This window comes from Platalea leucorodia (assembly GCF_965183815.1).
Source record: "Platalea leucorodia genome assembly, chromosome: 13".
Lineage (NCBI taxonomy): Eukaryota > Metazoa > Chordata > Aves > Pelecaniformes > Threskiornithidae > Platalea > Platalea leucorodia.
The window spans coordinates 8,830,280-8,844,467 of NC_138835.1; the positions used below are offsets into that span (position 1 = coordinate 8,830,280).

Genomic DNA, 14,188 nt, shown 5'->3' on the forward strand with positions numbered 1-14,188 from the left:
GCCCCCCCGCTGCCGGGGGCGCTGCCCGGGGCGGCCCCGGCCCCCGGCCCGGCTCACGCCTTTGTCGCCCGCCCGGGCGGGCCGGGCCGGGCCGGGCAGGGCAGGGACTACATCGCCCAGCGTGCCCCGCTGCGCCCGGATCAATGGCCCTTATTTGAATAATCTGTGAGCCCTTGGACTCAGGCCAATCAGCTGTCAGGGACCCATGATAAATCGCAATGCATTATTGATAATCATAATTACTCTGACATGCGCATTCCGCCCAATGGGGGTAATTTCCCAACTCTAGGAATTTGTTGTGAAGCGGAAAATAATTGCTACTATTTTGCTCCCGATGCTGGTGCACCATGTCGCGACGGAAGCAGGCGAAGCCCCAGCACATCAACTCCGAGGAGCAGCCCCCAGATGCTGCAAGTGGTGAGGCGCAGGGGAGGGCGCGGAGCCGCCGCGCGTCCCAACTTTCCTGATGCGCGGAGGGGGCGGCCGGGGCGGCGAGGGGCGCTTGCCGGGGGGCTCTTTCCACCCTCGTGTTTCACCCCCCGCTCTTTTCCCCCCTCGGGCTCTGCCCCCAGCTCCCCGCAGGCTTTTGGGGGCATTTAAATCCCCGCGGAGCCCCAGCGCGGTGTTGTTCCGCGGGGCTGAGCGGGGCAGCGGCCCCTCGGTATTTCCCGGAGGGGGGGCTCGGCTTTGGAGCGGAGCGCGGTGCTGCCCGAGGGGTCCCTCGCCCTGCCCGGCCGGCGGCCCCCCATTGCCCCGCGCACCCCCCCGGTCCCGCGGAGCCTGCGCTGGCCCCAGCGTGGGGGGAGCGGGGCTGCGCCGGCCCCGCTGCCGCCGCGCCCGGGGTGCAGCCTCATGGGAGGTGAACCCCAAAGCCTCCCTAAGGCGGAGGGGACGGGGGGGGCAAACGGAGGCGGGGGGGGAGGAAGGAATTGCGAACCGTCTTCTCAGGGGTGGGAAATGGCTCGAGTTTGGTTTCCCCGGTCTCTATTTAACACTTTCTCGGCAGTTATATGAGGATTTTTGTGGGGCTTTAAAAAAAAAAAAAAAAAAAAGGCGCTCGGACTATTTTTGTTGGAGATCACAATCGCCCTGGACCTTTTGTAGCTTGACCTCCAGCCATCTTTGATTTCCGACTTCCTAAAATAACTCCGGTGAGCTAATGTGGGGTGTGCGTGAGCGCTTTGTATTCGGGCGGTGTGGGGGATTTGGCTGCCGCGAATCGCTGTCCCTCCTTTTAGGGCAGCTCGCAGCCCTTTGCCTCGCTAAGGGAAGAGGAAAGTCTAAATTTGCGCTCGAATTAGCCCCGAGCTCCCGGTGGGGGTGGGCGTGCAGGGGAAGGGGTGGAGGGGGCACTCGCTTGCCGCTGTCCCCCGCCGGAGCGGGGAAGGGTCGGGGCTGCCGGAGGGTGCCCGGCTTTCCGCGACGGAGCAGCATCTTCCCGCGGGGGGGGCGGCGGCTCCCTGGGCTCCCCGCGGGCTCTGCCCCCGCGGTGCCGCGGGGGTGGGGGAGCTCCGCCGTGGCCGTCCCGCGGCGGGCGGGAGCGGGGCCGGGCGGGCACGGCCCGGGCGGGGACCCGGAGGCCGGCGCTGAGCTGACCTGGGCTGCGTTTGTTAGGAGTTGGTGCGGCCGTTGTGCCCAAACGCTTCTGTATGACCCCGAGAACTTTCTTTGGGTTCTCTGCCTTCCTAAGGGTTTTGGGGGGGGGTTCCATCCCTAGAACTGATCAGTACCACTGCACGTTACAGAAGCTGCTTATTCCCAGCCCGCGGGAGGTTCGGGCTCTTAATTTTTTCCTCCTCCCCCCCTCTCTTCTTTGAGTCGAAATGTGCAATTGTTGGGTCCGGTTAATGGTGACTTAAGAAACAGCAAGCTGGCCAGAAGGCAATAAATCCCATGTTTAATGCATGACTGTTTTCCTTTGTGCATATGGTTAGGTTGGGGGATGGAGGTGATGTTTCCACATGTAAATCTCTGCCCACTGCTGGAAAGCCACCTCCGGGGCTGCGCTGAAACAAAAGGGTTAATAACTCCTGATGCGGCCTGCTTGGGGCGGGGGAGGTGTGCAGGAGGGGAGGATCGCTACACACCGTGCTCTCCGGGGCAATGGCCAGCTGCTTTTTTGTTGTTGTTGTTGGGGCTTCCCCCCCCCCTTTTTTTTTTTTTAACAACAAAACCCTGGATGAAAATCCCTCCGGGAGCCGGGGCAGCGATTGCAGGGGCCGGGGGGGACCTGGCGAAGCTCTCGCCCCGCCGGAGGGGGCTTCTCCTGCCGCCTCGGATGGGGCCGGGGGCTGCGGGGTCCGGGGTCGGGGCCGCCGTGCGCCGCCCCGCGGCCGCGCTCCGCCGGGACCCTCCGCTCCGGCCCGGGGCAGCGGCCGGGGCGGGCCCCCCGCTGAAACCCCGTCCTGCGTGATCGCCGTTTCTGCTTTCGGAAATAAAACTCGCGGCTCCGATGCCTCTTATCGCCCGCAATCTCCAAAACAGTCCTGCTATTCCCCGCTCCAGGTGTGCCCGTAAATAACAAGTGATGAAGCTGCATAACAAAGTCGAAATACCGCAGGGATTTGTCTGGGACATTATCGAGTGTATACATAATCGTAATAATAAAATCAAGCCCTTATCTCCTCTTTTGCAAGTGTTCCTTTTTTTGCAAAGCGATTTGGGACCCACCTCTGTGAACAATGCAGCGTGTTAAGAAACGGCTCTGCTAACCTGGTGATCAATTAACAGGTCAAAAAATCAGCAGGTGGTCACTGGAGAATAATACTACATACTGAAAATTAGCATTTTCACAAAGGGGTTGAAAATGCCCATTGTGCTGGATTGCTGCCATTAAAAATCTGATTCATTCTTAAAAATACAGTATCAAACTGCAACTTTTTCTCAGGGTAAAATTGGAGATTTCCTTTCTTTAAATCCCCGGTTCGTGCTTCGAGCTCTGCTGAAGTGGAGAAGGCGGAGGTGTTTAACGAGGAAAGCCAACTTTTGTGGTGGTTTTCTTGTATTTACTTGTAACTGTAGGTCTCCCGGCGCTGCGGCCGGCGGGGCAGGCTGGCCGGGCCGGCGGGGTGGGTAGCGGCCCCCGGGCTGTTGCGGCGCTGCGAAGGGTGAGAGGGTGCCTGGGAGCCGGGGGCGGGGGGGGGCGATGCCCGGCTTGTTTTTCCTTTTACGTAAGTGAAACATTATATTGGTTGTAGTGATGAAGCCCTTTTGCTGGGCTCGGCGGCATGTGACGTTTTGACAGAGCTGCTGCTCTAACCTTTGCCTCCTCCTGCTTGCTGTGGGTGGTAAGTTGATGTCAGGCTTACAATTAGGACTCTCATGCAATTGACCTTGGCAGCGGGGTTTGTGCCGTTTAGCTCGGTCTTAAACACTGTACTAGTGTTAAGTGTGGTCCGGGGCCGCGCCGGTGGGAGGACCGGCCGCGGCGGAGGCACCGCCGCCGAGCAGGTAGGGCCGAGGGCGGGTGGCCTCTGCTGCTGCTTCTGGGGGGAAAGCGCTGCTTTGGGGTTATTTCTTCTCGAACCAGGTTCGGGAATCGCCCTTTGCTTAAAAAAGGAGTCATTCTAGGTGATGTCTGGGTTGCCGTTTGGGCTCAGGTGGCTGCTGGGGGGGGAGGCGAGCGGGCCCAGCCCCGGCCGCGCTCCCCGGGGCGGCCCCGCCTGGCAGCACCGCCCGGGGGCGGCCGGTTCCCGGGCCGGGCCGGGCCCCGGGGCCGGGGCGGGCAGCGCAGGGCGTGAGTGCCCTCCACCGACCGGCGCCGGGACGCGGGTGTGCGTGTGCCTGGGTGCCAAAGGCTTCGGGGTGCGCCTCGGCAGGTAACGCGCAGACATTTTATAAGGGGCTTTGTCAGGGCGTCCTCCCGCTCGGGGCTCTCTGAAGCCCTTTGAAACGACTGGGGGGGCGATGGTGCGGGGAGCGGGGCTGCGGGGGCCTGCTCCGAGGGCTGCAGCCAGCGCCCTGCCCGCCCTCTGAAGCCAGGGCCTCTGATCTTAACTTCTCCTGCCTGTTTTAACGCTTTTTGCTCTTCAGATGGGTTTGCTCACACTATTCTGGCCCTTCTCTTTGGTAGGTGGATAATCGAAATCAAAAGGGTGAATCAGTAGGTAGATAATAATCATAATAAAGAAAAAAGCCTTGAGAGAACCTGAAAGCATGTGAAAGCCTAATTGTTAGGTGCAACACGTTTCTGGATCATCCTTGGGTAGAAAAATGCTGCTGATAAATTTTGTGTAGAAAACATCAAGGGCTCTTAAATATTTCTCTGTAGTCGGTCGTGTATTTTGCTTACCTCAAGGAAGTGATTTTTCATCGTTAACGTTTTAAATGGCGTTTTATAGTGGAGGAAGAAGGGATATTTTGGACAGTTTAAAGTTCTTGGAAGTCCTAGCTTTTCAGCTGGGAACGGGAAAAAAAAAAAAAAAATCAGGGAAGCACACTGCCTGGGAGCCGCAGGGAGCTTCACGTCTAGGAGTGGAGTGGATACTTGCTAATCCTGCATGAGTTAATTTTAACCGTGGAAGTGCACGGTTATGTTAATGTTAAAGTAAAAGTAGCTGATCAAATGTAGTCTGTGAAAAAGTAAGCTCACCAAAGGTATTAAACTCTTGAGGAAAAGAAAAGCATAAGGGGGAAAAGCTTGAGCTCTGACCATTTCCTCCCAATTCAAGTGAGATATAATTTTATCACAGTAGAAAAAAAAAAAATAGGTCACTAATTGCTCAGATGAGTGGTAGATCAGCAGCACCCTTTCTGAAATCACATGAAACCAGACAAGACTTATTTCACTCCTCTTTCACTGGTTCCTTCAAAAAAAAAAATTAATTCGAGCTGTGTGGATTTTATCAGCCTTCCTTGTCGATGACCGCCTTGTCCTACACAATAGTGGATTTTTTCCATCCATTTGCCAGTGATTCAATCTAGCCCCCCTGCTGGGTTTACTGCATTCTTCTAACTTATTGGATAACTAGATGCTGAGAGATAACATTCCTGAAATTCGGGGGTGGGGAGATAAAAAAACCCAGTAGAAGTCCTATCCCTGGGAAGCCTTTGGAGAGGGTTAAGTGAAGTGCACAAGCAATTGTTGTGGCAGGGCTCCCTGCTCCTCGGCAAGCCCCGGTACAGCGTGAGGACAGGGCCGGCTGCGGGGAGGCTTCTCTGCGGAGAAAGCCCACGTTTTCAGACCGTTAAGTTGGTGTCAGTGCTAACCCCTGCGGGGGGAGGGCCGGGGTAAATGAGGTGCTCTGATTGCAGGCGCTGGGTGCTCCTTGGAGGCTGGGGAGAGGATGTAGCTAGAAATCAAGATGAAGAGTTTCACAGAAGCTGTTGGGTTTTTTTAAAGAAACAGTAAATTGCTCTTTTGTTATTCCAGCTACTACACAATAACCAAGCGTCCTGCTTCTACTGACTGTACCTCAAACCCTTTTTCATAGAATCATAGAATGGCTTGGGCTGGAAGGGACCTTAAAGGTCATCCAGCTCCAGCCCCCCTGCCACGGGCAGGGATGCCACCCACCAGGCCAGGTTGCTCAGGGCCCTGTCCAACCTGGCCTTGAACACTGCCAGGGACGCGGCGTCCACAGCCTCTGGGCAGCCTGTTGCAGTGCCTCGCCATCCTCTGAGTAAAGAATTTTTTCCTAACATCTAATCTAAATTTCCCCTCTTTCAGTTTGAAACTGTTTCCCCTTGTCCTATCGCTATCTGCCCTTATAAAGAGTCTCTCCCCCTCTTTTTGGGATAGGGGAAGCTATTATACTCACTTTTTCTAAGGTATAAGGGAAAATAAGGCATAACTCTTCCCTACTTGGCATGTGGCAAGTCGGTACAAGCTGGGAATTCAATTTACTTGTCCTGAGCTAGTGCCTTACTGTCAGATGGGAACAGGAAACTAAAACTGTGTGAGCGTGGCAGCGGGCAGGGGCAGGGCTGCCAGCCTGCCTGCTGCTGCCGAGCACAGGTGCCTTCCATTTACTGGAGTTTCTTTCTCTGAGGTGGCAACTGGTGCTTAGGACCAGAAAAGTCACCTCTGGAGCTCCTCAGAATTGTGAAAATTAGGAGCATAGGTTGTGCTGGAGTTTGGAAAAGGAGGCTTTGAGTTTAGCGTGGTCTTACCAATGGAAAAAAACTGAAGGGACTATCAAGGGAAGGGAGATGATCAAACGCTTTGAAACAGTTAAAGTTTGAGAGCTTGTCTAGACATAGTTATCCTGGAATATCTCCTTGGGGGTGAGCAACAGTCTTTCATGTGGACGTTTCTAGTCCACTTGAAACATTTTGCATGGCCACTGCAGAGGTGCAAACTGCGGCGTGAAATGCATGCGCTCAGGGAGGAGAGAGTCTGGAAGGAAGAGCTTTGTGCCTTCTAAAGCAAGAGCTAAGGTTATTTTGCAACACGGGGAGACTGTATAGTTGGGCCTGGGAAACTGGACTGTTAAAGCCCTAAATACTAAAGCATTTGGGAAAGAGGTTTTGGATGTTTTAGCCTATGCTGTGAGATACCTGTTGGATGGATGGAAAGAAGAAAGTAGTCAAGTAAAGACCTCTGAGTCAGTGTACAGAGTAGTTATGGAAGCTTCTTGTCTTTTTTCAACACGAGTCCTTTCTTTCCCATTATATCTGCGCAGACTCTTGCAAAGATGAGTTTAAAAACATCCATTCTTGACCTCAGTTGACTCTATTTATTGACCGAGTTCTGAATTGTGTACTACTTGTACTTGTCTGCAGACTAGATTTCTCTGTATATTTTTCCATAGAGTTAAATCAACTTGAGAGGCATCAATTTAATGATATTTGGGGTGGGAAATGTGGCTAAAACTATGCTTCTACTCTTGTTTCCTTCACTTGTGGAAGTTGCTTGGGCTGAGGAAGGCGGGGAGGGAAGTATTTAACTTTCCTTGTTTAGATATGAGGGATCCAAACAGTTCTGATCATAGCTGTGCTGAGAACACCTTTCCTCCTTGTTCAGGGACTTGTAACCCTGAAGTGTACGTGATAAACAGAATTGCATACATATAGGTTTACATTTCTTGCTGTGCAGACCATAGCGTAACAGGCCTCTGATACTTGCATTTTTTAATTGATCAAGTTGTTTGTTTTTTAAAAATAAACTTTCACGTGCACTTTCCATCACTCAACATTAAACAGTTGAAGTTTGATTTGTTGAATATGCGTATAACACCCTTGTTAACCTAGCAAATGTGAAAGTTTGCAATATCCTCCCTTACAGAGCTTTTACACTACCCCGAAACAGTAAGCCAACGTGCTTGAGTTGTTGCTTGGACATGCTTCCCCTCCACCCTGCCATGTACAGGATATACACATGTATCAGATGTGTGGTTCAGTTACACCTTTAAAATGAAAGCCGCAAATAGGTCCTGTGCTTGCAGAGTCTTCGCTTCCACTTGTAAAACGGTGTGGGCTAGTAACGTGGAACCGGAGCTGAGCCCCGAGATGAATTACTGAAGATGCAAGACCTGAATAGAAGAGATCTTGTAATACAAATTCTCAGTTGTGGCTGAGGTCTGCAGCGTGCCCCGCTGGGCGCGTGGGAGGTGAAGTACTTGGTTATTGTGCCCTTGGCACCCATCAGAATTGGACCAGTTGATGTGAGTTAGAGGACATTTCACCTGATGGGGGCTGTAATACATCTGCAGTCCGTCCCGCTTCCCCCTCAGCTGTACGAGCCTCAAGTTCTGCCTCCTGAATACTCCTGCCTCCCGTGCCCCGTGTGCTCGCCCGCCTCAAGCTGGTTTGTTGTTTGAAGGATGGCTAGACTGAGCAAAAACATCCTGTTTTGCTTTAGAATTTCTCTTAACCTCTCTTCCCATTCTGATAATTTCCCTGAATTATTTTTTTTTTTTTGTCTGTGTGCAAATTATGCCCTGTCTAATCTGTGGGGCAGTGGTGGAGGAAGGGCAGGAGTGGACTTGCAGGCCAGCTTCGCTTTCCCTCCCCCTTCCTAAAAGCGGGTGATGTGCGGATGCAGCTGAACACCCTGTCCTGAGCGGGTCTGAAACGACTTCGCCTGTTTTGCAGGCAGGCCTTGTTGCATCGCTCTCTAGTAATCATCAGTATCAATGTAGGCTCATACCTCCGTGTGGGGTTCTGTAAGTTCATCATTTCTTCTTTACTACTGTGGCTTTTTAGAGGTTGTTTTTTTATGTGAGTGTGCTTTTGAAGTATTTAAAAGCTAATATTGGACTTACTTTTGCTCTTGTCAGCCCTCTTTGGTAGTAATTACTTCCATAATGGTGGAGTGAATGTCCTTTAATAGATCAGTGTACAATTAAGAACTGCTGCAAAGTTCTTGTTTTAACAATCTTACATGAATTTCTGCGAGATGGGTAACTAAGGATTACAAACTGAAGTACAAACACAAAATAAGCTTATGTGATGCTACGCTCAGTGTTACGATGCCTTCTCTGTCTGCCTTGGGTCGTGTTCCTTTTAAGCTGTTTTGCAGGTGCTAGTTGACTTGCTGCACTGTTCCCTTTTTACCTGTAAAAGGGATTTGCGATAAATGTCTTTCCATCACGCCTTGTGAGATTCCTTTTCTATTATTGGTTTTATTGAGAACAGAACTGAGACACACATTTCTTTGGGGCTGCAAATGAATTAGTAGGAAAAGAAAGAGGACTTAAAATCGATGTGCAAACTTGATTCCAGTGTCTTGTATCTTTAACTTGAAATTCGGGTGAAGTCAGTGATCTTAAGAATAGGAAATAGTCTAAATCTAGCTATTACTAATGTGACTTTCTTTTATTTTAAGGGAGTCCACGAGACGTCCCAGGTGACGGAGATGGTGAAATGAGTTCCAAAAGGTGCCGCACGGAGGAAACTAAAATCTGTGAGAAATGCTGTGCAGAATTCTTTGATCTCTCTGAATTCCTTGAGCATAAGAAAAATTGCACTAAAAATCCACCTGTTCTAATCATGAATGACAGTGAGGGAACAGTACCCCCTGAAAGCTTCTCTGAAGCTTCTCTAGGGAGCTTTCCCAGCGATCGAATGGATAGCAGGACACGCAAGGACATTCAGGCAAAGGGCTGCACTGGTTCTATGGAAAAGAGAGAAGGAAAAATGGATGCTGAGTCAGTAGGAGGAATGTACCTTAAAATAGAACCCCCCGTCACGCCGGCAGCTCCTGGGCTAAGCTATCTACCAAAATCCAAAGTACCAAACACTAACGTGACTTTGCAAACGATACGTGGCACTAAAGTGGCTGTGAACCAGCGGACCTCTGATGCCATCTCTTCTTCAGCAGCCAGTTTTAATGCTATCCCCATGATCCTGGAGCAGCTCGTGTGTTTGCAGCAGCAGCAACTTCAGCAAATTCAGTTGACGGAGCAAATTCGCATTCAGATTGCCATGATGGCTCCCCATGCCCTGCATCCCTCTATAGCAGCTGCTACTGATCCACTAAAAGCTCTGGGCGCTCACATGTCTCAGCAGCTGTCGGCTGCTGTTGCTTTAATCGGACAAAAAGCTGGAAGTCAGAGCCTATCACTGGAATCCTTGAAGCAAGGAAAACTACCTCATTCTAACACTGGCGTTGCGGCCGCCAGCTCGCTGGCTGCTGGGCTCTCCTCCTCCTTCCCCTTGAAGCCGGAGGCAAGCAGAAGCCTCCCCGGCTCCATTTCTCGGTTCCCAAATCCTTTGCTACCTCAGTCCTCCAACTCCGTCATCTTCCAAAATCCGCTTTCGGCCGTTTCTTCTGTAATAGATTCCTCAAAGAAGGGGAAGGGAAAACCTCCCAACATCAGCGTGTCTGAAAGCAAACCGAATGCAGAAGAGCCGTTCTTCAAACACAAGTGTAAATTCTGCGGCAAGGTCTTTGGCAATGACAGTGCTCTGCAGATTCACCTCCGTTCCCACACTGGTGAAAGACCCTACAAGTGTAACATTTGTGGTAACCGCTTTACAACCAAAGGAAACCTTAAAGTGCATTTTCAGCGTCACAAAGACAAATACCCCCACATAAAGATGAATCCTTACCCGGTTCCTGAGCACCTGGACAATGTACCCACTAGCACTGGAATCCCGTATGGGATGTCTGTGCCACTGGATGAGTCTAACCTAATTGTGGATAGCAAACCTGTCCTAACAACTCTGCCTACCTCTGCAGCCACCAGTGCACCTCAGACCGTCTCCAACCTAGCAGGCATTAAGGAGTCTCTGCCTGGTACGTTCTCAAGCGACCTGCAGTCAAGGCCTTCTCCAGAAAGTGAGGGTGGCTCTTCCTCATCAGGGGCGGTCGGTCATGAATCGGGAACAGAGCAGAGCTTGAGTTCACCACAAGCTGCCTGCAGCGTGAGCATCTTCCATGTGAGTGGGTCAAATGAGCAAGGCTCAGAAACATCGAAGCTTCAGCAACTGGTTGAAAATATCGACAAATCCACTGCTGACCCCAACGAGTGCCTCATCTGTCACAGAGTGCTGAGCTGCCAGAGTTCACTCAAAATGCATTACCGTACTCACACTGGAGAGAGGCCATTCAAGTGTAAAATCTGTGGCCGTGCCTTCTCCACTAAAGGGAACCTTAAAACTCATTATGGTGTCCACCGGGCCAATACTCCTTTGAAGATGCAGCATTCGTGTCCTATTTGCCAGAAGAAGTTTACAAATGCAGTTGTGTTGCAGCAGCACATCCGCATGCATATGGGGGGACAAATACCCAATACACCAATGCCGGAAAACACCTGCGACAATACTGATGTGGATCCTACTGTAGCTGAGAAGAATGGAGACGTCAGTCGCCCAGATGAGACTGTGGAAAGCATAGAGATGGAAGAGGACCTGGACTCTCAGGATGGCCCTAGGAGTTCTTCAAAACCTCCTACTCCGTACGATGCACAATCAGAATCGCCAGCCACGGCAGCTACCTTCTCTGGTATTGCAGCACTGGAGAATCAAATGAAGATCGTCAACTCTGCTTTGAACTTGCAGCGGCAAAGCAGCTTGAAGTCCAGCGACAATGGCTCTGCAGAAAGTGATGGCATGACAAATGATTCGTCCTCTGTGGCAGGAGATCCAGATTATCAGAACGGCAGGAGTCCTGCTGCCTCCGAGTCTGCGTCGCTCCAGGCTCTGTCCCCAGCCAACAGTCAAGCTGAGAGCGTAAGGTCAAAGTCCCCTAACTTCAACAATCAAGAAGATACAGGCACGGGAAATAAATCGGAGGGTCCCGAGAACGCTTCTGCAGAAATGGAAGGGGTTGTCGGTGCTTTGGATTTAACTTATGGCAATATTGGTCGAAAGGTCATTAAAGAAGAACCTGGGTTACACTTTGCAAATGGAGAATATGGTAAGTAATATGAAATGCTGACAATAACCTGGGGTGGGGTAGTAGGACTGGAGGAAATCTGTCTCTAAAAGGACCAACAGGAGTCAAAACCTCCTCAGCCTTCCCCTCTTCCTTCTCCTTTATTAGGATAGGAGCATATGTCCTGTAAAGTTTTCCTGACTCAGTCAGGCTCAAAATTCAGCAAAATTCAAAGACTTAAGTGCTGTCATCTCCTGCAAGGGGTAGCGTAAAGGTTCTTAAAATAAATAGAGGTTATGCACTTACTATCATGGGCTCACCTGATACCTCCCTATAGCTCTCTAAAGATACATGTTTGTGTTTCATGGAAAACTGCTTAACCCAAGAATGTGACATGAAAACTCTGGAATCTTTTGTGGGGTTTTTGAGCTCTTTAGCATTGAGGCTAATGTTGATCTAAATTTGACCTGAAAGTGAGGCTTTCTAAGTCCTAAGCTCACCAACAAAAATAGGCATGAACTGATTTCTTTCAGAGCATCCTAGCAAGTGTTATAGCAGCCCTACCGTGTGTCTTTGGAGGGCTTTGCAGGCATGCTCTTCAGGCACGTGCAGCTCCAAAGGCAGGGCCTCTGGTATCTTAGCCAGATTTAAGCTTGGAAGCAGAAGGGTGGGATAAATGTTATCTTTGCTTTCTTTCCAGGTCGAAGTAGTATTCCAGCTGCTTTTGTTAGAGCCCCACCAGCCCTCATAAAAATGGAGATGCCCAGCGAGCGTCCCATTAGCACTAGCCATTTCATTGGCCCACCAGCTCTCTCCCCTGGTGTTGCCCCTCTCCTCGTGCCACGACCGAAATTCTGCCGTCCCGCCAAACAGCACATCTGCACTACGTGTGGGAAGAACTTCTCCTCTGCCAGCGCCCTTCAGATTCATGAACGGACCCATACTGGTGAAAAGCCATTTGCCTGCACCATCTGTGGGAGAGCCTTTACAACGAAAGGAAACCTGAAGGTAAGTTGTCTCTTATGTTGTGGTCTCCTTTGTCGGGCAAAGTCATACCAGAGACAGAAAGACCGTTGCTAATATTTGTCCTGCCTTTGGGGACAACTTTGATTTTCTGTTAGTTCCTCAAATGGTTCTCTTTGGCTTTTGTCTCCTTCCTGAGTTTCTTCACACAACTTGCTAAACAGTGTACTGAGATCAGCCGCAGAAGTCTTCGTTGCTGTCCTTGACTTTCCTTTTTGAATGGTAGGGACGGCTTAGCCCTTACTAAGCAGATTGCTTTATCTTCATTTGGATTTGGATGTGTCAAGACATAAACATTTCATAGACTGAATGCCACAAAATGATGCCTACAGAACACATGCATTACACTGCGCTGCTCGAAACACCATGCAGGATGAGGAGGGATAAAACTGAGAGGGTAATCCTCTCAGCACAAAGTACTTGGGGACTGTGTCTAAGCACTTGCTGAAGAAGCGCTGCAAGTCTGTCCTTATTGTCAGATTAAGCCATTTGCCCTGTAAGGGACTCGCAGCTCCCTCACTCGCACAGGGGCTTCTCGCTTCCCACGAGAACCTCTTCAGGCTCTTCAGTCCTCTTGCATAAATGCTGATGGGGAGGGAAAATACTCTGCCGTTTGTGAGCAGTCACTTGCTGGAAGCACTAGCAGTATGTTTGTGGTGTGGAAGATTTTAGCTTAGGTGTAACCTCGCTTCCAAACGCCTTGGTGAGTTGGTTTTTTTTGGTGTTAACTAGTATTTTTTCAATGTAGTCTGTTCACAGCAAATAATGTGACTTTTATTTTTTTGGCGGGAGAGGGGCATCCTTGCCAACACCACTTAGAATAAGTGTAAAAACACAGTCCTACAAGCACTTCAGCAGTAAACTCCAGAGAGCCATGGTGATATCAGGCAGTAGAATGACTGTATCTTAGACATGCCAGGAAGAGAGCAAAGACAAGAACTAGCCAGCTTAAATACTTACCTGAGTGCAAATGCAACATACGTGACATCTTTTGAGCAACTTGGCTGTAAGCAAAGTAGAACTCGGGTATACCACAAAAGAACTGCAGTTCTTTTTAACGATTCTCTTTACTTTTTTCCCCTCTGGAAGGTCCATGTAGGAACTCACATGTGGAATAACTCTGCCAGGCGGGGAAGAAGGCTTTCGATTGATAACCCCATGGCTCTGCTGGGGAACGATCCCAAGAAGGTATCTGAAATGTTTCCAAAGGATATAATGCCTCCTTCAGTGAGCATTGACCCCACAGTATGGAATCAGTATGCAGCGGTACTCAGCAATGGCATAGCAATGAAGACTAACGAGATCTCGGTGATCCAGAGCGGTGGCTTACCTACCCTTCCAGTCACCATCGGGGGTGGTTCGGCAATAAATACTGCTACGGTCTCCAAAATAGATGGGACCCAGTCTGGGACTGGTTCTGATACGGAGAAGGCCAGTGGTGCTGCTGCAGACAATGTGCCAAAACACCAGTTCCCTCACTTCATGGAGGAGAACAAAATTGCTGTTAGTTAAAATTTCTAGTGAAGTTGACGTACAGAAAGAACAAATATATATATATACACAAACATATATTTTTAAGAGATTCCACTTCAGCCTCCTATTTTCCTATTGACGTGCAAATGATTTTATGGTTGTCTTTGTAAGAGTTGCCCAGAGTACAATCATGATATTGCTTTGCAAATAGTAAATAATAAAGAATAGGATTTCCTTCTATTTGGAAAGATGCGGGTCTTGCAAAGTAGTTCTTACGTGTGACTTTAATGTGTACAGCCTTACAGAAGTTTCTACAACTTGAAATTCCAAAGGTTAGAATATTTACCTCTTTGTTTAGAGTGAAATACTTGGGGGTTTTGAATAGAGTGGAAACAACCTACTGTTGATGGAAAAGCTTCTATTTACTGATGA

At 50.0% G+C, this 14,188-nt stretch overlaps 1 protein-coding gene across 1 annotated transcript; it reads left to right on the top strand.

Annotated features, from left to right (window-relative positions):
- Positions 1 to 347: 347 nt before the first annotated feature.
- On the top strand, positions 348 to 13,795 carry SALL4 (spalt like transcription factor 4; the record flags this gene model as incomplete). Its single annotated transcript, XM_082326157.1, has 4 exons — positions 348 to 417; positions 8,768 to 11,302; positions 11,961 to 12,268; positions 13,373 to 13,795. 4 exons carry the CDS (start codon positions 348 to 350, stop codon positions 13,793 to 13,795), a joined length of 3,336 nt encoding a protein of 1,111 aa, XP_082182283.1.
- Between the last annotated feature and the right edge of the window lie 393 nt (positions 13,796 to 14,188).